Source organism: Lineus longissimus, chromosome 12 (assembly GCF_910592395.1).
Source record: "Lineus longissimus chromosome 12, tnLinLong1.2, whole genome shotgun sequence".
NCBI classification, from domain to species: Eukaryota; Metazoa; Nemertea; class Pilidiophora; order Heteronemertea; family Lineidae; genus Lineus; species Lineus longissimus.
The window spans coordinates 12,930,809-12,952,575 of record NC_088319.1 but is presented as its reverse complement, the minus strand read 5'-3'; the positions used below and the strand labels follow the sequence as shown (position 1 = coordinate 12,952,575).

The 21,767-nt window shown below is 40.0% G+C and overlaps 3 protein-coding genes across 4 annotated transcripts; 1 reads left to right on the top strand and 2 right to left on the bottom strand.

The window, feature by feature from the left end:
• Positions 1–1,183: 1,183 nt before the first annotated feature.
• LOC135496552 (cyclin N-terminal domain-containing protein 1-like) lies at positions 1,184–8,425 on the bottom strand. Its single transcript, XM_064785914.1, has 7 exons — positions 8,270–8,425; positions 7,823–7,926; positions 7,276–7,449; positions 6,648–6,817; positions 6,203–6,350; positions 5,212–5,308; positions 1,184–1,288 (listed from the first exon to the last, which is right to left on the bottom strand). Exons 1-7 carry the CDS (start codon positions 8,423–8,425, stop codon positions 1,184–1,186), a joined length of 954 nt encoding a protein of 317 aa, XP_064641984.1.
• A 924-nt stretch (positions 8,426–9,349) lies between these two features.
• LOC135497054 (uncharacterized) lies at positions 9,350–14,090 on the top strand. Of its 2 annotated transcripts, none has more exons than XM_064786720.1 (4): positions 9,350–9,440; positions 9,795–10,415; positions 10,773–10,889; positions 12,170–14,090. In XM_064786720.1, exons 2-4 carry the CDS (start codon positions 9,909–9,911, stop codon positions 12,716–12,718), a joined length of 1,173 nt encoding a protein of 390 aa, XP_064642790.1. In that variant the 5' UTR covers positions 9,350–9,440; positions 9,795–9,908; the 3' UTR covers positions 12,719–14,090. The 2 variants fall into 2 exon arrangements, with proteins under 2 accessions (XP_064642790.1, XP_064642791.1); XM_064786721.1 differs by having other exon boundaries at positions 9,357–9,494.
• Positions 14,091–16,517: 2,427 nt separating this feature from the next.
• Positions 16,518–21,470, bottom strand: LOC135497028 (serine/threonine-protein kinase Pink1, mitochondrial-like). Its single transcript, XM_064786689.1, has 8 exons — positions 20,847–21,470; positions 20,386–20,539; positions 19,587–20,271; positions 19,071–19,256; positions 18,489–18,658; positions 18,056–18,355; positions 17,585–17,640; positions 16,518–17,197 (listed from the first exon to the last, which is right to left on the bottom strand). Exons 1-8 carry the CDS (start codon positions 21,252–21,254, stop codon positions 16,955–16,957), a joined length of 2,202 nt encoding a protein of 733 aa, XP_064642759.1. The 5' UTR covers positions 21,255–21,470; the 3' UTR covers positions 16,518–16,954.
• Positions 21,471–21,767: the final 297 nt, after the last annotated feature.

Below are 21,767 nucleotides of genomic sequence, written 5' to 3'. Positions count from 1 at the left end.
GATATTTTTCACGCAACCCCTAACATTTTCATTAACAGAAATTTAAGCTACTCTGCATATCTACTCCCCTCACAACACAAATAGTTTCCCAATTTTTCAGCAACAGAAATTCAAAGCACTCCACAACAAAAGTTACATCAAAACATTTCAAATTTCTGAAAAAATGTTGAAATCTCATTATCAAATCGCTGGCGTGCCCTTGTCGTTAAGGAAGAGATCAAAGCCACCCGATGTCAAACCCATTCATAACAAAGTCAAGCTAACCTTTCAGGCAGTGCAGAATACAGGTTTGCCATTTAGAAAGTGCGTTTTTTCTCAATGGGATCTCCTAATGAATACCTTTGAGTAGGAAATCATACACGTCTTTGAAAGGTTAGACGTTTGAACCTGATTCATTCAGGAGGGGAGCTGGTGGGGATGCAGCAAGCAACCTCTTGCACTGACTGACGAGAACTGGCATTGGTACATGACAGGATTGGAATCCAGAACTGGATTGTGTTCCACGACTACTTTCTAGTAACCACCGGGAAAACCAACCTCTGCCACAGGGGCGCTGTAGTTTGGTTTTCTATAGGAAACAACCACTGCCGACGATGATATAAAACGAGCGATGTCAAAACTCTGTAACGGAGACTGAGGTAAAACAGGATAAATTTTGTCAGCAGGACCCGAGACATGACTGAGACAACTTGTGGTGACCAGAAATAGGGCTTCCTACAACTTTCTAACCAGCTTATTGCAGCATTGGATTCCCACATTAATTTTAAGGATCTTTCTTGGCAGTAAACAGTGTCTTTATCACGTCGAACAACAAACACCATAGTCTCGGCCTGACAGACAATTGGCCCAAATTCATAAAGGGTGTTTAAGGGTTAGACATGTACAACTTCTCTCTAATCAGTTTCAGGGCCTATTCATATTCTGTGAAGATTCACATCAAGGGCCAGAATCTGTCTATTCAGTAGTTAAATGCTGTTTTAAGCTAAACACCCTTTATGAATTTGGCCCAAAATGTTTTGCTTTGGGCAGGCATGTATGTACTTCCAAAGATTTCAAAAAGAGAGTGATACCATTTTTCTGATACATGTACATGTATAAACTGTAACGGATGTGTATGGTACATGTACATGATGTAATATACCGGTTGCATCATTGCATTCATAGTTCAGAACATTTCTCAAAATCATGTTCTTGCCTCCTCACTAATGATATCTTGTACAAGGATGGCAGCAAAATCCAGAATGTCATCTTGGGGAATTTTCGTGATCTTTACCAACTGTTTAATCACCTGAAGGTAGAAACAATATGAGAGAGTGATAAGATTTACAAGTTATATTAGATGCAACTGGAAAATGCAATATGATTGATTTGATGACTCAAAAAATACCCCAGGGCAGAAAAACATGAAAACAAACATCGTGGCAATGTTTTGATTCATCCAATTGCACAGGAAGACACCGTGGAATGATATACCTACATGTAGCACCGTCAAAATATTTTGTAATAACTTTGCCACCCCTTGGACCTTGTGCATTACATCGAAAAATATTTCCATTTATCAGTTTATCACAATATAAATAGTTTTTGACAACACTCTCGTCCTTCGGAAGATATTTTGACGGGTGATAAAAGTTCAGGTAACAGGTGTGACCATCACTCCCCCAACTTTCCGAGAATTAAGCCTCATAGGATATTTTTGTAATGTAAGAATATTAAATACGTGTAAAGTCTGCCAGTCTACATGTATGTTTACGATATTGGCAATGATCAATTACATGCTGAATGCCTTTACTTTAAAGAGGAATATTGAATATCATATTCTTGTAGACAGCCAGACTTTATTGATATTCTTCGTTAATGAAGTATAGGTCTTCGATCTAGTATCATATATAACATTGGCTAGATCAATGACATTGGCTATGATCAAATGATCATAGCCAATATCATAATATATGTAGACAGACAGACTATATTCAATTATAGGTCTTCGTCATGTTCAGTTTGAAAGTTAAAGACACTATTTGTTTTACAAAATATCTACATGTACAAACATGCAGGCTCTCTACATTACCATTCCACAAAAGATTTTTTGATCAATCATTGATTGAAACACAATAATAGTAATCGATGATATACTGCCCCAAGTTGTACATCGTAATAAACGGTCATTATTCACACCTCAGTTTTTGTAATATTTATAAAACTTTGAAAAGCAACTTCAGCGCTCCTATGATTGCCAGAGTATTGAATTGTGGTTTTTCAGATTCGCGTATCAAAGCCTCAGAGACTGTGCAGGGGTCGTGTAATGTTACAGATCTATTCAGTATGATCAAATACACTATTGATTCACTCTTAAAGCAATATCTAATCATTATTCATGCAATGATAGAAATAATTTTTCATAAATATCTGAAGGATAGAAATGTACATTCAGATAATTATTAACCCTCAGATTTGGAAAGCATTTTCAGATTGGCTGCAAACTCTGCAAAGCCGACCCCAAGCTCAGATGAAAAGAGGGGGTCAGGCATAAGGCTAGTGACCCTCACCCAATAAAACAAACCCTTCTTGTATAGAAATACAAAAAACAAAGCACAGTTAAAAGAAAATTTGGAAACAACAATAGGCATCTGGGGCCACGAGTCAGAAGATCCTCGGGCCTCTATTTGTATCAGTTCCTACGTGCAATCAACCACGGGTACCTGAAGACACCCCAAAGATTAATCACAGACCAGAGCAGCAGGTGGCGTTCATGAAGCAGGTGGCGTTTATGGACGAATTGCACCTTCTTTATCAGGTGAAATGAATGAATCATCTCATTGGGGAGGTATCAGGACCGGTCACAGGTGGCCAACGGTGAACCTTTCCTGTGTCACAACATTTTCTCCTTACTTACAATCAGCAGTCATATTTTGACTAATCGAGGTGAGCAGTCAGAAATTTTTTGAGGGGGTTCAGCCGGGGTAGCAGATGTGGTCAGGTAGTTCAATTGTTTCTGTTCGAGTATTATGGCCATGACTTTGAATCACCAATAACCAGACCATGCAAGATGTTTGTGATTGTGCTGTTCAGTCATATCACTAATATCAGTCTCTTTTTCTTTTCTAACGCCACCAAAATTTTAGGTCAAGCAAATATTGTCACGATTTGAGCAAGAGGCACAAAGGCCATTTTGGAGGGCACCGACTGCCATCGCAGCTGAGCCATGGTTAGTGAAATTCGAGACCGGCAGGCCCAATTCACTGATACTGATACCGATAGCCACAACTTGTTAAAAAGAGCCCATGAGAGCATTTAGCTGCAATATTCCTGAAAAACTGCCAACGTTGCTTGCGAGACTGAAAAAGATTTACCACAGACATGGTGGCTCTACGTGCATATCAAGACGGAGAAAAGTAAGAATCATCATTCATACCCTGCCACCTAGCAAATGTGCAAGGAACTTAGCCTTACTGGCCTTGCCTCTTACATACTAGATTTCATTACATAATATATGTTCATCACATGTATTGGAAAAATGAGCAAATGGAAGCCACGGTCTCAAGCTAGACGATAAAAATAGGCAACGACCAACATGAGTGACAGCTCATGAGCATGCAAGAAATATGCCATTTTTTAATGATATGGGTCCAAAATACATCTCAACAGGTTTTCTCACACAAGTGTCAAGAAAATTGTGTAATTTTTCATTGGTTTTTTCGAAAGGAATGACAAATGTCGATACTGACATGGCAGGATGGATTCAATTTCCATCACAGCCCTTTGCACATACAACGACATAGGTATAATTTGGGGATTTCTGATGGAAAATACGAAATTAACATTTTTGTAATGATATGTTGTTGCCTGTTGAATAATTATGAAATTGTAAAATTGTTGCAGACCCACCATAAAGCCAGTTGAAAATCACAAAATTTAAAGAAAAAATATTTTTCGATAATACAATTCATTGTACAGATAGCTGTTACTAATTTTCACATCTCTCAATTTCATCTAAGATTCGACGAGGTTGGCAGCAATTTTGATAAAATTATTCAATGCATGTCCTATCATAATTGCCTCTGTGCTGGAGAATCAATTCCCAAGCTTGCCATGAATTAGGCGTGCTTCCAACTTGCTGAGTTGGTCCATTCTGGTGGGGGATAAAGTGTTTCAAAAATGTTGAGAAAACCGTGTTGTTGGTGTCTTCCTACCATTGAAATAATGCTGTGTTTATCAGGTGGTAAGATTTGCATCACAAATGGAGAAAATGCACACTGACTTGTTTTGTGGATACCAGCAAACAAGTGGCAAAATAAGAACTGATGTTGTGCCAGCTTTGCTGAGTAAGTTGTTTTAGTTAATTTTCCAGTGAGTTCATATTTCGATTGTTTTTCTTGTGATGTGCACATTTTCCCAGGCCTCGCCAGCTAGTGTAGGCTGCTTAGGTAAGTTAGAAGGCCCGCCTTCAGTAGGGTACCGAGTCTCTGGGGTGAAAAAGATCAAAAATATTATTTACCAGATGAAATAGAAAACAAAACGTAAGAAGATATTACGTGTATTAATTTCAGCTGATAAAAGCTATTCACAATCACTTTTTAGACAACCTACTACCCCGAAGAGGACAAAACAGTGCAGAAAAAAATGTACATCTATTCTATAAAACGTGCAGTCATTTCCCACTAACAAATGAGACTTTTCCACTAATAAACGAGAAGTAAAAGAAAGCATGCAGTAAAAACCAAAATACAACCTCTTCACAAAAGGGACAACACCAATTTTTTGCTACATGTACCATCGAATGTCGTAATGCGTCACTTTTGCCAGCAAACTAATGAAAATTATCCCGGGAAAAAATGTTGGTTGCGCAAAAAGTATAACAAAAGTATCAGCATGATCAGGTGAGACGGTGATCAAGAAATGCGATGGAACGTTTTTAGGAAGTATTACGTTACAGAATCATCTTGGGAGAGATTTGGAGACAATAAGAGCTTCTTATTTCCGGTTGAGGCAACCAAGAAAAGTTTTGCCACTCCAAGTAATAATTTTGTACGGATTGCAATAAAAAGTGTTTTTTAACCCTTCAGCAAACATTTCAGATTTGGCGCCAGTTATCGCAAAGTGTTTGCGCGTTGTAAATTTTGAGAATTACGAAAATTTAAGAAAATTATTATTAACAATTTGTATTTTTGGATTGCGGATTTTCCTTGTTTTTCATGTAATTGTTTTTACCTTATCACTATCCTGCTGATCAATGATGTAGGAAGAGGCTGCTATCACTGCCACAGCCAACAACATGAAGTCGTTCTCAACTGCTACGAAATTTAACCTGAAGCCGAGAAAACAGAGTTTGAGAAAAAATATAGAGTTTTACGCAAATCAATCAATGGAGATAATCTTGAGAAAATTTCAAATTACTCCACAACATTTTATGTTGCAATAGGGCCACATCAACATATTGTCTGTGACATCATCAACTTCTGACAAAGGACTTCAGATATCAAGCCTCTTACATTAAACAAAAAGCTATGTTTCCCCAACACTGGTCATTTTGGAATTTAAATTTAAATTTTACCACTACACTACGACACAGTCCAATCCGGTTTTGCCAAAAAAGTGCCAGACTGACAAGTTTTCACCTGCTCAGAGCCAGAATGCAGCCTAAATTTCTTGCAGCTTATATAAACAGATAAAATGACAAGGAATTCATCCATGCAGCTTTTATAAAATGGGTAAAATGACTTGGATATGATCGATATATAATCCAACAGTTCAAATGTAGATAAACACATATGATTTGTTCAATGTCCTGAACACTGAATGAAATAAAAATTCATCAGTCCAGGAAAAAAGAATATCAACTTGTCCCATAGCAACAGATGAAAGTGTTGGTTCTAATTCTAAAATCTGCACATGAAACATAAAGAGCTATTGTCTTCGCAGAGCAGCAAACACTCTAATCCTTAAATTCAAGACTGTGGACAAAACACCCCAAATTGCCATTCAGAACTGATATTAGTCACATGCCCCAGGCCAGGTCTCATTATGGTTTGATTTTGGGTTTGTGAGAAAAAGTAGGTGGAAAACTGTTCATATATATGGAGCTGTTCATTTGCAATAGAAAGGGGAGAACATATGTAAATTTGAGGTAGCCAGCAGTGTTAACCACTAGGCTATGAGGCTCCTCGTAATCTGATCAGTATCAAATAAGCCAGACACCCACCTGTCTTGTCCGGACATAACCGATGAGCCTGTTGCCATCTGGTACAACTGTGAATACATCTTTTGCCGTCTAAGATAGAACATGTCGAGAACCTTGAGGGAGATCCCGTGGATGATTTTTACCTCACAGTCACTACCAGCAATGCCACCTAGATGGAGAGAAAATGAAAACTTACTCCCAAATGATAACCAGGAAAATGTTCACTGAGGCATTTGCTTGGTCTTAGAATTTGTGTCACAGGTCTAATTTATATTCAAAAATGGCATATTCAATTTACATGTAGGTGCACGATCATGCCAACTTTTAAACCCGCAGACACAGTATGACGTGAGATACATCAGATATCTGTCACCTAAGGACTTTCCAATTAGGATTTCATGATTCATGATGGTGGAACAAGAAATTACAGTAACTACAGTGAATGCAGAAAACAAAGTTACTTTACCCATGATTTCCAGTATTGTCTCCAAGTAGACAATAGGTGTTCTTATCGCCACTCTGTATTCAAGCGTCTTTAAAATGCGCAGCTCCGACTGTAAGATGCTATCTTCGTAATACCGATGTCCAGCATTGGTAAGGAAAACCCTTGCCTTATGTGGCGTGATCACCTGAAATGTGGTTAGATTTATATTACATATTAAATAGGACAACCAGTACATGTACTCAAATTGTAGTCTTTTTTCATCACTGTTTAACACAGAAAAAGTAGCCCTTTGAACATCAGGCATCCAAATGGCAAAGCACAAGAGTAAGTGACTGCAGGCAGTATCAAAGGTGCAAGAAGGCACAGCTAAGGGAATAGCAAAATGCCCACCTCAGCTCCCCATTATTTGACTCTTGAGAACATTCTATGAAATCCACTTTTCACACTTACAATTCACTGCAATCATGGTTACAAGCAGAGAAAAGTCACTGCAGGCACTTGTAACAAGGACCTGAGATCGCTGCGACCTACAATCAACCCAGCAATTACTAGTTTGACCCGCAGACATTAGTAATCGTTTTGCCAAGCACTGCAGCGATAATTGTCAGAGGTTATGGCAACAATGATTGGTTGTTTGCTGGGTGCTATCAAATTTACCTTGTAGTGAGATGTCAACTTTGATGCCAGCTGACAACATGAGACGATTCGAAGTGTGATCTGCTTGCGTATTCTCTCCTGGATTGCTGCCCAATCTTTACTCTTCGTTTTACTTTTCGACTTCTTCACACACTGATAGAGATCTTGGATATGTTGCACCATGAATCTGGAATCGTAATTGTGAAGCTAGTGCCTTAGTCGCAAAGACTTCATTTGACATGTTTTACACCTTGAAGGAAATTTCTCATTGAGAATAATATCAAAGTCCATCAAGCAAGTAGTGGTTCAGCTAGTTTTTGCAGGGCCTGTGAGCACACCCTGCCTTCTCTCAATTTTCTAGTTTTGCCCTGCCTGTTTTCAGGAGTAGCCATTTCATTTTTAAACTGAAGGAGGGCACTGCACCCTGCCTTTTTTAGACTGTGTCCTTTTGTGCCTTGCCTTTTTTGTTTTCCAGCTGAAACCCTATCAATCTTGGAGTCTTGAGGTTTGTGTTTGTTGGAGACCTCCTGCATGGAAGTTTTTGAAAACTGTGGTCTTACCTATCGAAAAGTTCTACAGCTAGATACTTGGTCTCTGGCCGCAATCGAAATTTATCACATGTCAGAAAGACAAACTCGGCTGAAGTTGAATTTTTAAAGAAACCCTGAAAGAAGATAATTTGGGAGGAATTAGAATTCAAAGTGTGCAGACAATTCAATATAATGATCGCTGAACAATGCATTATCAGCAACCTGAACTAAGTCAAAAAAACTTCAGTGACGAGTGTGAGACTACAGACTACTAAACTAACAGTAACACAGAACTCTGATGTCAGCCAAACACCTATATCACTATCAGTAAGCTCTCCTGAATCTTAATTTACTACTCAATTCACTTATGCCTATGGTATATCACTATCAGAAGAAAAAAAGAAGCCTTCAACGAGAGGGAAGTCTGGGACAACATTTCAAATAAACTGCATTCCCAAAGGTCAACTTTTAGGCTACCTGTTTGTGACAAGTTGATCTCATAGCACCTTTATTTTCTTCTGCCAAGATACAAAAGGAATCTTCCAACAAATCAAGAGGTAGGCTACATGTTTGCTCATTGAAGATCGGCTCTGGTGGCGTGCCAAATATTCCATCTCTTTTACTTTTCACCATTTTGATAGGCCTTCACTCAGCTCAGGAACGAGCATGCACAGCAAGTATTTGTATCACCTGTATTATTATAAAGTTAGAAAACAGTATAAAAATAAACGAAGTGACTATTGACACGACCGTCGTGTCACGACCGTCGTGTCTGCAGTGATGCAGGGTAAGACTTGCAGCCACGACCGCCGTGCCACGGTACGGTTGGGTCCGCAATACTAAGTTTCATCGCTGCTTGCACGACGGTCGGTAAGCCGTATTCAGGTTGTTCCGGTCCATGTTTTATATTCACGCACGGTCGGGTACGCAACACCAAATTTCGTTCTTGTTGGCACGACGTCGTCGTTTCCGCAATGAAGGGAGCCTGCATTGCGGAAACGACGGTCGGGTCCGCAGTGCTAACAATAACCATTCGGGGCACGACCGTCGTGTCAATAACAGCTTCCAAAAATAAAACTTAAAGCAAGAATTAAGAAGACTTGAGACCTCTTTCTTTGTATTTCTTGCTCCCTCTTCTACCTCAGTAGCTGAACCCTTTACAATGATTTGACCCCTTAATGACACTTGACTCAGTGGTCTGTGGTCACTAGACTCCCAGGGCAGCCCATTGCGTCTCCTTAGGGTAGGAACGAGGCCGGTCCACTGCGTCCGGAGTGTAGGCCTACTGTACTTTTTATCAAATAATCAATAAAATCATGAATGAATGTTCGATTTACACGGAAAAAAGTGTGTTCTGTTCTTCAAACTCCTTGTAATCTAACTTTATTTCAAACTCTAATACATATTGTTTAATTCAGACGGATTAAGCATCAAATTAAAAGTCTCATAGCGCGGTAAAAATGGTTTATTTGGGAAGTCCTGTCAAATTCGAATTTAAAAGTACCGCGCGCTGAACTCACTGATTGACCTCTGACCTATATTTCAGACGCATGCGCAAAACAATCAAAAATGGTGGACAGCTTTCACAATTTGTGAAAAATGACCAGAAAAGTGGTTCTAATTACTAATGATGATAAATTGTTCTGTTGTAAGTAGTACAACGTGAATGTATATGGTGATACCTCGTTAAGGAACATCAGATGTGAGCGTAGAAATTTGTAAACAGTTTATAATGCACATATTTGTTTATCAACAAGTCATGAAATTAAGACATTAGTCCACTCAGACCACTGTACTGTAGTAATAGCCAGAAGACTAGAAGAAAGCGCTTGGTCAGTGAATAAGCACCTTATGATATGATTTCTAATGGCCTGTGTTTCAAGTGCTAATCCTCAGTATGAGTATTCAAGCACATACAGGTGACATACAAATCACTAACCTTTTGGCAAATTATTGTTATTGACTGATAGTCATGATAGTGATATTTTTCTTTCATCTTCAGGATCTGACGGAACAGAAAGTTGGCCACTGGGCACTACTCATCATGGTGACTGCTGCTGCTAATCATCCCAATGAATTATAATTGCCGCCACCATGTTTGCCCTGGATCAATTTGATGAGTGATTCTGCTGATAAGGAAATGCAAGAGGAGGAGAGTCTTAATATATTCAGCATCCAATATCTAAGTGCAATCTATTCATCACTAATTGCAACAATGAGAAGCCGGAACAGTTTGATTATCATGACACTGCTGTCATCAGCACTGGTGATGTTATGGCTAGCATACATCCCACTGCCAAACTTACACGTTGTGATGATCAGTGCTAGCGATGCTACACATCGGACGCTACACCGCCTAGCACCCAGCACTATTCATAAAGATTCACTTCGAGAATTAGACATTGATAAACAGTATCTTAACCAGCTCGGATTCGTTGGCACACCGAATATGTTTGGAGTGTCGCCGATCAATTCATCTTTCCCACCACCAGTGTTTGTCAGCGCCATCTACTGGAAGAACGTGCAATATACTCGTGAATTCATCTCGTCTCTTCAGCAGTATCTTCCAGAGCGGAGGGTTGTGATATACGATCTTGGTCTCAGTTACTATGATAAAAAAGAGGTGGGTAAATGATAAAAAAGTTGTATAACAAAATCGTTTACATGACGCCAAGATGAATCCAAATTAGAAAGATGAATCATGTTGAAAAATATCAGGCTGGAAGACCACATAGATTTTTTTTTGATAGATCAGGCATATGCGACCTGAAATATCTCTTTCATTTTTTGAATCTGGGTTCAAATCACTATACCAAGGAATTCTTACTATGTCATGGCCGGAACCTGTAGAAGGTTGGAAAATGTGAAAAATACACATCGGAAATAGAAATACTCAGGTTGTTGTTGTGTACTTGCACACCGTTAACTAAGCAATTTAGAAGTGGTCCTTGTTATTAAAAATTTGTGTCCTTCATTTCAGTTCAGCGCATCATGCAACATCACGATGGGGTGTATTTTTAGATCATTTGACTACAGTAAATATCCATACCACATACAGAGCATGGAGACGAGAGCATATTTACCCGTGATATTACAGGTGAGTAGTACAGCACAAAATCATCTTGAGACACAAGGCTCCCAGATCGCACATTCCCTTTAACATGCTCTGTGGACTGCCTGTTCTAAAGGTGGGGATTGGAATTATTGGGATAAGATGCATAAAGGAGGAGTTGGACAGTTCAGCCCACTTAATTGGGGACTACTGTGGGGGTAGGTCTCCGTCTCTGAACTACAAGTATGTACAGTGGAACCCCGGTCGGCGACCACCTCAGTAACGCGACCACCCCGCGAACACGACCAAAATTCTCCGGTCCCGAATGGTTTTCTCTCTAATTCTCATTAACTGGCCCTCGCTAACACGACCACCCCGGTACCCAGACCGCGACCACCAGCTTGGTCGGTCCCAATCTGCAAATTAACCCCGCTAACGCGACCATGAGGCCTAATTGCCGTAATCAACCATGACCGCATCGTATCAATTGGCACCTTCTCGCAAATCCGTGTTGATAGTTAGCACCTCGAACACAATGACCATGGGAATCCATATGAAAATAAATGATGTGTAAGTGAGTTTGATCAAATGTAAGCGCAAATAAAATGAAGAATAAACTTTCTTTTCGACTCACGGTTTGTTTTTCATCATTTAGTATTAAATGATGTCAAGAGGCATGCACACGTAGTTTTTAGGACAAATAAATTATGTTGATTAGTAAGAGTACCGATACTCAAAGTAAAGAATGCTTACTACGTCGTAATATTGATAAAATACGTTTTTAAAAAGATGATTTAATCAGTACCAGTTCAAATTGGCTGAAGTTAAAGCAGGAAGACATCAGGAATAATTCTCAACATCTTCTCACATCACCTCTCTCAATGTTAGCGGGAATATTAGCTTGACATCAAGAAGGGCAGCTGCCGATGGTGTGAATGACATGCTTGCTCTAATTAGCATGCTCAAGTTTTAATGTAATGTTTGGTCTAATTAGCTCTCGTCAGTTTATTTACTCATTTACATAAGTTGTAAATTAAACGCAAAACACTCAAGAAAATGATTTTTTATTCGTGATATACACACAAATTATCGAATCACCCGGTGGCGTAGTCATTAATGCATGTCAATGTACACACAGCATATCTGCTAGGACGATGTTTTGGCGGGAAAACCTACTTATGATTCTTAAATTCACTAACGCGACCACCCCGGTAACACGACCTCTTCGGCTTAGTCCCTTGGGAGGTCGTGTTACCGGGGTTCCACTGTATTTTGAAATTGTTGACATCTTTTTTCATAACTTTTACTTTTCCTTGCATTTGCAGCAAGCCTTGAATGACTTTGGCGGTATAATCTGGGTCGACACATCAAAGGAGGCAAAATACCTTATCACAGGGGACCTGAAAGAAATACTTAAAAAAGCTCAAAAGGTTGGGTTGGTCGGCTGGACAGTGGACGAACCAACCTCTGCACTCAGCCACCCCAAAATGTTCTCATATTTCAAAACAAAACAAGATCACTATTATTTTCACCGCATGATCTCGACAGAAACTCTTGTCTTGTTTAATACGAAGATGCTTCATTATGATGTTATGGAGCCTTGGGTGCGGTGCGCCCTCATTGAGGAGTGCGTGCGCCCGACAGGCGCCAAGAACACCGCCTGTAATTACAACCGTAAACCGCTATACCGTTACTCGGGTTGCCATAGGTATGAAATGTCGGCCATGAATATTATACTAGGATTAGTATTTAATTTTGACTGCGGAGAATATACAACAAAAATTCCCATTCTGTCGTCGGTCGCACCAAATTCGACTGATGTGACATCAGCTGCACAGGTGACGACGAAGGCTCAGCATGTGACACGGATGTGATCATGTGACACAAAGATCATGTGACGTCTGCTGACCTTCAGGTTTTTCTTGTCATGCATTTGCACTGCAGACACCATACAAAGCTATATTACCAAACAAAACCATTTCATTCGACTTCTTTTGTCCTACGGGCTGCACCAAAAGATATTGTTCCAAAGTGACATATTTTAGTTTTGTCGACATACCCCCAGTCAAAAGATCATAGAGCGGGTTGGTTTCATTCTAAAATATAGCTTTGTATGCCTGTACTTGTCCGCTGTGATTTTATTAGCTTAGCCACTGTGAAGAAACATACAGGCTTAACCTTTGAATGGAATCATTCCTCTTCTGATTCATAATGTCCAAAATTCTCATTTTTTGTCCTAGTCTGATGGCTGAAACTTAATACTCAGGACTGCACGGACACATCCTTAGGCAGGAATGAAACAGTATTCTTTGTATCAATGTAGTTGGCCATATAGGAACACAAACATTGACATCACCTCCTTGCGCACAACATTCTATGATTGGTTGCATAGTTTATGTGCAGTGGAACCTCCCTAAGCGGACACCCTCTCTGTTAAGGACACTGGCTTTGGTCCCAAATTGGTTATTCCCATTCGTTTTGATCTCTTTAATCAGGACACCTTTCTATTACAGACAGCTTGTGTCAGTCCCGAGTGTTTCCTTAATAGAGAGGTTCTCTTGTATTTTGTGTTGTTTTGCATTTAAATGTACATGTAGCTTGTTAATGATTACTGTGTCGATGCTTATAAGCTGGCTTTGGGGCATCTGTTTTACATCTGTCTATTACATACTCATTGCTGTACAAAAACAGACTTCATATATTCTCAATTTCATAGTCTGTTTTGAAGGTATACATTCTTTGTGAACATTTAGGTGAGGGAATTGTGATAACAATAGGCCAATAATACATGTAATAGACCAAAAATCTAGGGCTTTCTTTTTGTATATTTTTACAACCTTGACTGCTTAGTATTCCAAGAGCATTTACTTGAAACTGCTTGATATATATGATAATGTGGTAGTTAGATAAATGATAGATGTTGTCCATTTGTGCACAGTAGACAAATGCACGTCTCTATACAATTAGATTCCCTCAGAGAAAGTATCTTTTAAAAGAAAGATAGCAGGGGTTAAGAAGTAACATTGCCTTACAGTTATAAGAAAATCTTGCCAGGTCATGGACCAAGAAGCAGCAGTTTCAGAAAGTTAACCCAGTAACAGTAATATTTCACCTTCAAATCATATACCATGACATGTGAAAGTTTTCGGTACTGTACATATTTAAATAATGGTTAACTCATTCCTTCAAACTTTCATAATATTGTCATAAGAATCAAGCATTGAAAGCTGGTGTGATCCTTATTATACTTTTGAAGTTTACAATAAACTTTCTTTCATAATATGACGTTTTCATTTATATGTTGAAATCTGAGAGGAAAACAAGAGTCGTTTTGTTAAAACCTTGCCTCTATAACTTGGCTGGTGCAACAGAGGCGCTATCAGGAAATGGTGGACTCCTTTGAAACTTGGCTTGGGCAACAGAACGTTCTAGGAAGGTCTAACCGATTGGAACTAGACAATGCGACAAAACCTTGCCAAGACCATACGAACTAAGACTGCTGATACTAGACACATGGTTTCAATTTCATGTCCTGAAACCAGGCATGGACAATTGACAAAGACGAACTGTCACAACCTGCCTTATATCTGTAATCTTGGTTACAGCTTGGTATTGATGCTCTGTCACAACCTGCCACAATCAATGGGTGATATGAATAAAGACTAGCAAATGCTTTTATCTAAAACTCCATGTACATTTACACTAGGCCTTTCTGTACAAAATTGAAGTAAAAGCATTTTCTAGTCTATTCATATCACCCAATGATGTGACGAAAGACTACTGAATGTGTTTACTTTACTTGGAAAAGAATGGCCAGGCGTGAGTTTTCAGTAAAAGCATTTACTCTTGTCTTTATTCATACCAACCAGTATCTTGGGAACTACTAGACTGAGATAATAGAGACATGCGGTCGCAAGCTGACCAATATCTTGGGAACACATCACAAGACACAGCTCGTCACTCAGTCACAACCTGTCCCAGTATCTTAGGATCAAGTTGTGGATCAGACCATGGCCTAAGGACTAGACATCATCACATCAGTAGGAGGAAGCCATTGAAGGCGGCAACAAACCAGCAGCGATCAGTCAAAAGTCGTTTACCACATGCTATTTGTTTGTTGTGTCTATGTTAAGGTTTGATTTGGCTTTGAACAATCACCTTTGACCAGTGCGATGATGTCTTTTTGCCGAGTAATTGAAGAGACACTGTTACAGCCTATAGCCTATGTCCCAGGGACGGGCTACAGACAGGTCATATCAACCTGATGATATATTGTATCTTGTGGACAGACATAAACCAGAGCAATATCTCTGAAACATTGCTTGGGAATCATTGTAATCCTGAACCTACTTTGGGGGAATAGTCAAACTGTCTTGCTGGCAAGAATTACAAGAAGAACTATGCCCTTGAATAGTCCCCATCTCGCTCATTTTATTCAGGCTGAACCATTGGCGTTGTGTGTCTATATATGTGACCCGCCACAGCAAAAGCAGGCAAATGTCACTCTGAGCTTGGCAGGTTGAGACAGACTGTTTGTTCATTTCTGTGTTGTCTGCCTTTGGTGAAATATGAACACATCATTTTCTTCTGGTTTCATTTAGGCTCATCTTCTGTGCGACATGCGCCTGGTTTTGCTGTGACGGGTCACATATTTCTCCTCCAAAAAGACAGACTTTAGGATTTTTAGACATACATCAGCGATGCCCAGCTTAAGGACAATGTCCATGCTCTCTTAACCATATGTCATAGGTTGGGTTGACAGAGACATTGTCACAACCTATATTCCCCTCGAACGATGTTGGGACAGTGATGATGTCCAAGCCTAAGCAAAAATGTTTATCACAGACTATGAACTGAGGCTGGATATAAGAAATGCACTGTACCTTTTCAACTGCATCCTTGCCCGTCTTGGTTCAGATTTCAGTGCTTAACGAATGTTTTGCTTCGGAAGGGACCCTGACTTCCTCCAATGGAGATGGACATTACCTTGTGTGCAGAAGTCTTGTACCTAGCTTTATACCAGCATGCCCAGGTTGTCTATTAGATAAGGTCACTCACAAGGAATGTTCATTGCATAAGGTTATTCTACCAGTCATTAATGATCCCCTTTTCACGAGTTGTTGCCAATTCAAGGAGTTTTGCACTTGCCACCTGCATAATCTACTGCGCCCTGCATGCCCACGTTGTGTCCTCCTTCGCTCGATTAATGGGTTCTACCAGCGTAATTTATAAAGATAGCTTTGAACAAAGAGTGCATTCTGCATATATCCTTGTTGATTTCAACGACAAATTCCCGATGATCTCTGTATATACATGTATTAGTTCAACACCACTTGCTATCGGCAAGATTCAGCAAAATATCCGACATCTTTTTATACGGTGTAAAAGCCTGTGCACATCAGCACATGTCAGCGCAGCTAGTTCTAGTGTATTTCTGTGAAACTCTCCATGGCAGAGTCCTAACGGGGAGTTTTGAGGGCCCTGTTGCCCGAATTGCCAACAACTCACCTAAATAGCATCAGCACACAAATAGAGGATCCTTGCCTGACGAGTGTCCTTAGTAGAGAGAGAGTCCTACCAACAGAGGACCAGTGTTCATAAAGGAGATTTCACATTAAGAGTATTTTCCGCAGGAGAAATAGTAAAGGATGAATTTAAATAAATGGATGAGACTTGTCTGATAGCAAAAAGCTTTAATTTACTTTTTAAAGGAACACAAAAAATTACAGCTAATAGTCACTTTATTATTTTACATAATTTTCAAATTATCCATTGCCGAGTTCATCTGTTACCAACAAAGTTTGTTTAAAACCTTGCAAAACATTAAACTAAATACAGTCCCAATCACAACTGACCTCCTTAAAGGAGATTTTGCACAACCAAAGTTTCGGCCTACTATATACATCTTTTTACGCCCAGGCCAAACACAGGCTCCGACCACAATCTACTTATCCTAAGCATGCTAAGTGAGAACTGTGCAAACTAACACACATTTTCTACCAAATCAAATGAGAGCCAAAACTCTTCTGTCTGCAGAGAAATTACAGCACTGTCCCTTCACCGGTTTCGCATTACATGTGCTATATATCTCGAAATTGTTCAATTCACTTTTAGTCAGCTTGAAGAGCATACAAAGCTTCCATGATATCATCAAAATCTAACCGCGACAAGAAAAGATGCTTCATTTGAAGCTCGATGTTATCCGAAATAGTTGTCCTCCTGAACAAGACTTTGGCTGCCATGACGACCAACCAGTCAACAACGTCCGTCTTGTGTGGTATAGATTCCAGCCAATGTTTCGGACCCCACAAAACAATCTGCATCATGTTGGCAGCTGTTTTTGCATCAGGACGCTGAAATAATGAATAGAAACAAATGTTATTGAGGGCTGATTTGATCATGTTGGTGTGACATCTTAGAGCAAACGCAAAATATTGTATTGAAAAGGTCCTGCCATGCTGCAGAAAAAGGAACACAATCAGCGCTTGAATGAAATGTTGTGTTAGAAATACTATGGAATGTTTGACGTCATCAGACAGGATATTTCTTGATGGTCGGATTTAGATTGTTCGATACAATGTGGATTTTGCACGACAAGCCATTCAGCCAACTATTTACATTTTCTGTATAAAAGTCTGGCGAAAATCAGCTGGCTATATTCGGCCTGATGAGCATGTGGAGGGTTCCATTCATGGCTTAATTCAACATGAAATCAATTCAGTGAATGTCTCAAGTCTTACCTCCTCTTGGTCTCTCATAAGAAGTTTTCGCACAATTCTCTGGACAGGTTCTGGAGCTGAAAGAATATACAAAACAACATCAGTAATATGAAGCACCTCCCCCCACAGGGATTTGAAGCAAACATGGCTGGCTCAGAAATTTCAATTACTTGCCCTAATTAGCACTATTTGATTCCAATCCCCAGGTATTATGATATCCGAATATAATGTCGTTGGTCACTCTCAACTATGAGAGAAAGGAAGGTGGAAAGGGGTTTACCTGGGGAAATAACTGAGTTCTTATTCTCTCGCTCACGTTTTTTTAAATATTTCCAGCCAGCAACAACTGAATAAGTAAATGCAGAAACAGGGTCAAGGAACAATTTGCAATTTAAAGCCTGTATGGGTTTAAATAAACAGAGGCAACGACTCCAGTCTATTCAGACGTTTCGTATAATTGGTACTTTTTCAATTTAAAGCCTGTAACCTTACCATTGTAAAGAGGTGGAAGGTCCTCCTCGTCATAGCTGTAGCTATTGAGTCGTAAACCATCTGCAGATCTGTAAAACGGGTTCGTCTGACCAAATATTTCATACGCCAAAGTCCCAGCCGACCAAACGTCAGTCTTGCTGTAGTCGAGATCCGACCCGACCCCTGGTGATGCTGTCACAATCTCCGGCGCCATTAGAGTAAGGTTGCCTCCTATGCTGATTTCATCTGTCGAGTATGGCAGTCTGAGATTATCAGAGGCCAGACAACAGCCGAAGTCACTTACAACAAGCCGTGGACAACCTGGAATGATAAAGAATTATCTAATGTTAGTTTAAAGGACAAAAACATTATGTCTTTTGATAGTCAGTTTATTTTGAGATGTCAACTTACCACAAGAGTGTTTGACATTGAGAGTTTATTTGTATCGACCTACCAGCTGAGTCCTTGACATCGAGGAGTATGTTATCCCCTTTTAGATCCCGATGAGCAATTCTATGGTCTGACATGTGAAGAACACCCTCTAGCAGCTGGAGGAGAAGCAAACAGGAAGATTCGGACGAAAGTTGTCTGCTCTCTACGAAATTGCTCAACGTTGTCTCATACCTGAAAATGACATTTTGAGGGAGAGTTAAAATGATAAAACCTTCCTGTAAACTCAAATTTAAGTGTCTCTTTATTCAGCCAAAAATTTCTCAAAAATTACAAAATTTCTTTCAGATTTCCCAAAAAAGTTTTTTTTGGCAATTTGTATATACAGTGTACATGTCAACATGCTGTTACATGTGCATTAATGTAGATGAAATGACATTTCAGCATGATACGAGCTCACATGCCTTTAACAACCTGGCCCTAGCCCAGCCCAGGTGTCTCCGGAGGAAAAACTCTGGTTACTATAAAATTTTGACACATATCTGATCAGCACTTACAAGTACATGTAGTAAAGTTTTAAATAACGTCATAAGTCGAGTTTCAACTCCCAATTCTTCCATGTTCAAAATATCAAACAAGAACTAACTTTTTCATGACAAGAAACATGGTCTTGTTTCTTCCACATCCATCGGGATTGAGACGGGCTGGCAGCGCCATGGGGTAGGCAATCAACGCCTCTGCCAACAGAGGGAAATCCCCAACGAATACTGTGTGCATGTCGACGATGTTTGGATGTGGTGGAATATTTGGTAATTTCATCTTTGCAGGATGGCTGTGAAAAAGAAACAGTCATGAATGAGTTATTTTGAAAAAAGTGGGGTCTGGTTTTAATATCCTTAAAAGGATGGTACATCTGAAACCAGCAGGAATGTTTACAGTCTAAAAAGGCAAGTCTTGTGAAGTTTACAGTCTAGATAAAGCAGGTCTTTCGAGGTATACAGCCCAGACAAAGCAAGCCTTTTGAGGTTTACAGTCTAGACAAAGCAGGTTTTTTATGTCTACAGTCTAGACACAGCAAGTCTTTTGAGGTCTACAGTTTGGACAAAGCAACTCTTTTGAGGTTATCATTCTCTTCTGAATGATTTCCACCAACCTCACTCACCCGTTTTCCCACATCCCGTTCACAGCGTTCTGAGACACCATCTTTGCCGGAATCGCCTCCTTCTTGAAATTTTGCATAATCTGATGACTGTTTGATGCAGCACCATAGTTGAACGTAATCTTTATCGCTAGATCAAATTTCTTCTCGTCATCAATGTTTGCTTCGACACAGGTTGGTGCCTCCGACAGATCATCATTTTCTTTATCAGAAATGATTTCGAAGGAAGCGAATTTTTCAGACTCAAACACATCAGGGATGGAAGAGGCGAGGTCAATCCTAGTGATCGTATCTTCCTCAACCTGGAACGAAATTGGGGCATCTGCATTCAAGTCCTCTTCCGACTCTGGGATAACTTCAAAACTGTCATCGTCATCTGACTGGATCTGCCTTCTTATGAGGGCTGTGGCATCCTGGTTCGACGCAACTTTTATCGTCAGGTTGTATTCTTGCTGGTGTTCAATGTCCAGTGGTGCATCAGACAGATTATCATCTTCTTCGCCAGAAATTATTTCGAAGGAAGCTGATTCTTCCGACACTGAAACATCTTCCCTCGAAGAGACATCATACCCAGTGACCCCATCTTCTTCAACAGGGAAGGTCTTTGGGGCATCCGTATCAAAATCTTCCTCCGACTCTGCGATAACTTCAATACCGTCATCATCATCATCCTCATCGTCACAAGGCGCTGAAACAAAAGGGAATCTGAACTCATTTGTCATTGGTTTTCTACCTACATTTGCCCTCAAACCAAAAGACCACCAAAGTAAATAAACAGCCAAAGCTGTGAACTGTTCCTTACCATTTGCCTTTAATTTCGCTTCATACACAGCTGCATTGCACCCCTGTCCAATCATCTTTCCAACCTCATAGTCGGCAAACCGGGCGCCAAACTCTGACGGAATGATGTCGTCCTCTAACTCTGCCTTGAATGAGGTGTTGTCGATCATGAGATTCTGAAAAGTTGAAATATCTTTCGAATCAAATATCCCAATGAATTGGGCCTTAAAATCATAAAAGCACGCTTTTTCTGTTGCAACTGAACTGCACTTTGAGAAAATTTGTAAAAAGTTATGCAGAATTTGGGAATGGAATTAAGCCTATGGAATTACAATGCGTGAGGCACAAAAAATTAACAAATTGACATCAGATATTTAAGTTGAAACCTTGGTTGGATGGGAGCTAAGGGTGACATCCTTAAACTTTTTGGCTAAAAATCATTGACAACAGAAATATCTTACACCAAAATTACATACAACTCACCTGAATGGTCCTGCATACGCTGTCATACCCATGCACGTCGACATCTCCTCTCGAACCATTTGCCAGTACGACCCCAACGAAACCATAGGCTGGGACACCTCTTGCAAGCAATGAACCCATCAACCGAAGAGTTGGTGAGTAGAGCCGTTGACATCTTGCGACCAACGAATTTTCATGACATTTCTGTCGCCGAATTATTTCGTCAAGCCTCCGTTTCCACTCACATTCACTCTGCCTCTGTTCAAATGGTTTGTTCCGACTCCTCGCCTCAAATCGGTGACTCTCGCCATTCGGACGTCCATTTTTGTGGATGGTTTCCACCGGTTTTCCCGACTTTCGTCCCACGAATTGAACCCATGTTCTCCTTGCATACTGGGCAACCTGGGTCGAGGCCCAGCGGAGAGCCATTTCTTACTCAATACAGTACGGTACACGTCAAGCCAGCCCTGGGCTCTCTATACAGTTTATGAGACCCCTAGAGCCTATATATTTACTGCTCTTCCATCCTTACAAATACTAGAGGAAATTTGTGCCCCGGGTAGGCTCATCAACTGCTTCTCTTCCCAGCTTTTATGTTGCAATGTGTCACCTGATGCAATGAAGTGAATGAGGCAAAATGGGAATTCATTGAATGGCTCCATCAGCCACAGATCAACACATTCAGCCATTCTTTCTATTGATAGCACCCATTTGGTTCACATATTGATCTCACTGACAAGATCTTGGAGTAACTTGGTCTTGTTACTCTAAGACAAGACTTGACACTTTGCCCAAGTATATCTATTACACATTACACATTAATTAACAGCAAATTAAGTGTCTCACCCAAGGTTTCACATACCTAAACATTTGACAGACAAGTAGTTTACCCAAGGTTATCAATGCAAGCTGGTGAATACATCACCAACGAATTGCCGGACC

Bases quoted from the DNA above. Each gene is read 5' to 3' on its own strand.
- LOC135496552 (XM_064785914.1), bottom strand. From the start codon at position 8,425: ATGGTGAAAAGTAAAAGAGATGGAATATTTGGCACGCCACCAGAGCCG. The intron at 6,818-7,275 runs GATAGCACCCAG...AAATCTAACCAC, and splicing joins TCTCACTACAAGGTAAATTT to ATTTCAGGTGATCACGCCAC. The intron at 6,351-6,647 runs GTAAAGTAACTT...CTCTCCATCTAG, and splicing joins GACAATACTGGAAATCATGG to GTGGCATTGCTGGTAGTGAC.
- LOC135497054 (XM_064786720.1), top strand. From the start codon at position 9,909: ATGAGTGATTCTGCTGATAAGGAAATGCAAGAGGAGGAGAGTCTTAAT. The intron at 10,416-10,772 runs GTGGGTAAATGA...CCTTCATTTCAG, and splicing joins GTTACTATGATAAAAAAGAG to TTCAGCGCATCATGCAACAT. The intron at 10,890-12,169 runs GTGAGTAGTACA...TTGCATTTGCAG, and splicing joins ATTTACCCGTGATATTACAG to CAAGCCTTGAATGACTTTGG.
- LOC135497028 (XM_064786689.1), bottom strand. From the start codon at position 21,254: ATGGCTCTCCGCTGGGCCTCGACCCAGGTTGCCCAGTATGCAAGGAGA. The intron at 20,540-20,846 runs GTGAGTTGTATG...TCAACTTTTCAG, and splicing joins GCGTATGCAGGACCATTCAG to AATCTCATGATCGACAACAC. The intron at 17,198-17,584 runs GTAAGACTTGAG...TCATTATTTCAG, and splicing joins TTATGAGAGACCAAGAGGAG to CGTCCTGATGCAAAAACAGC.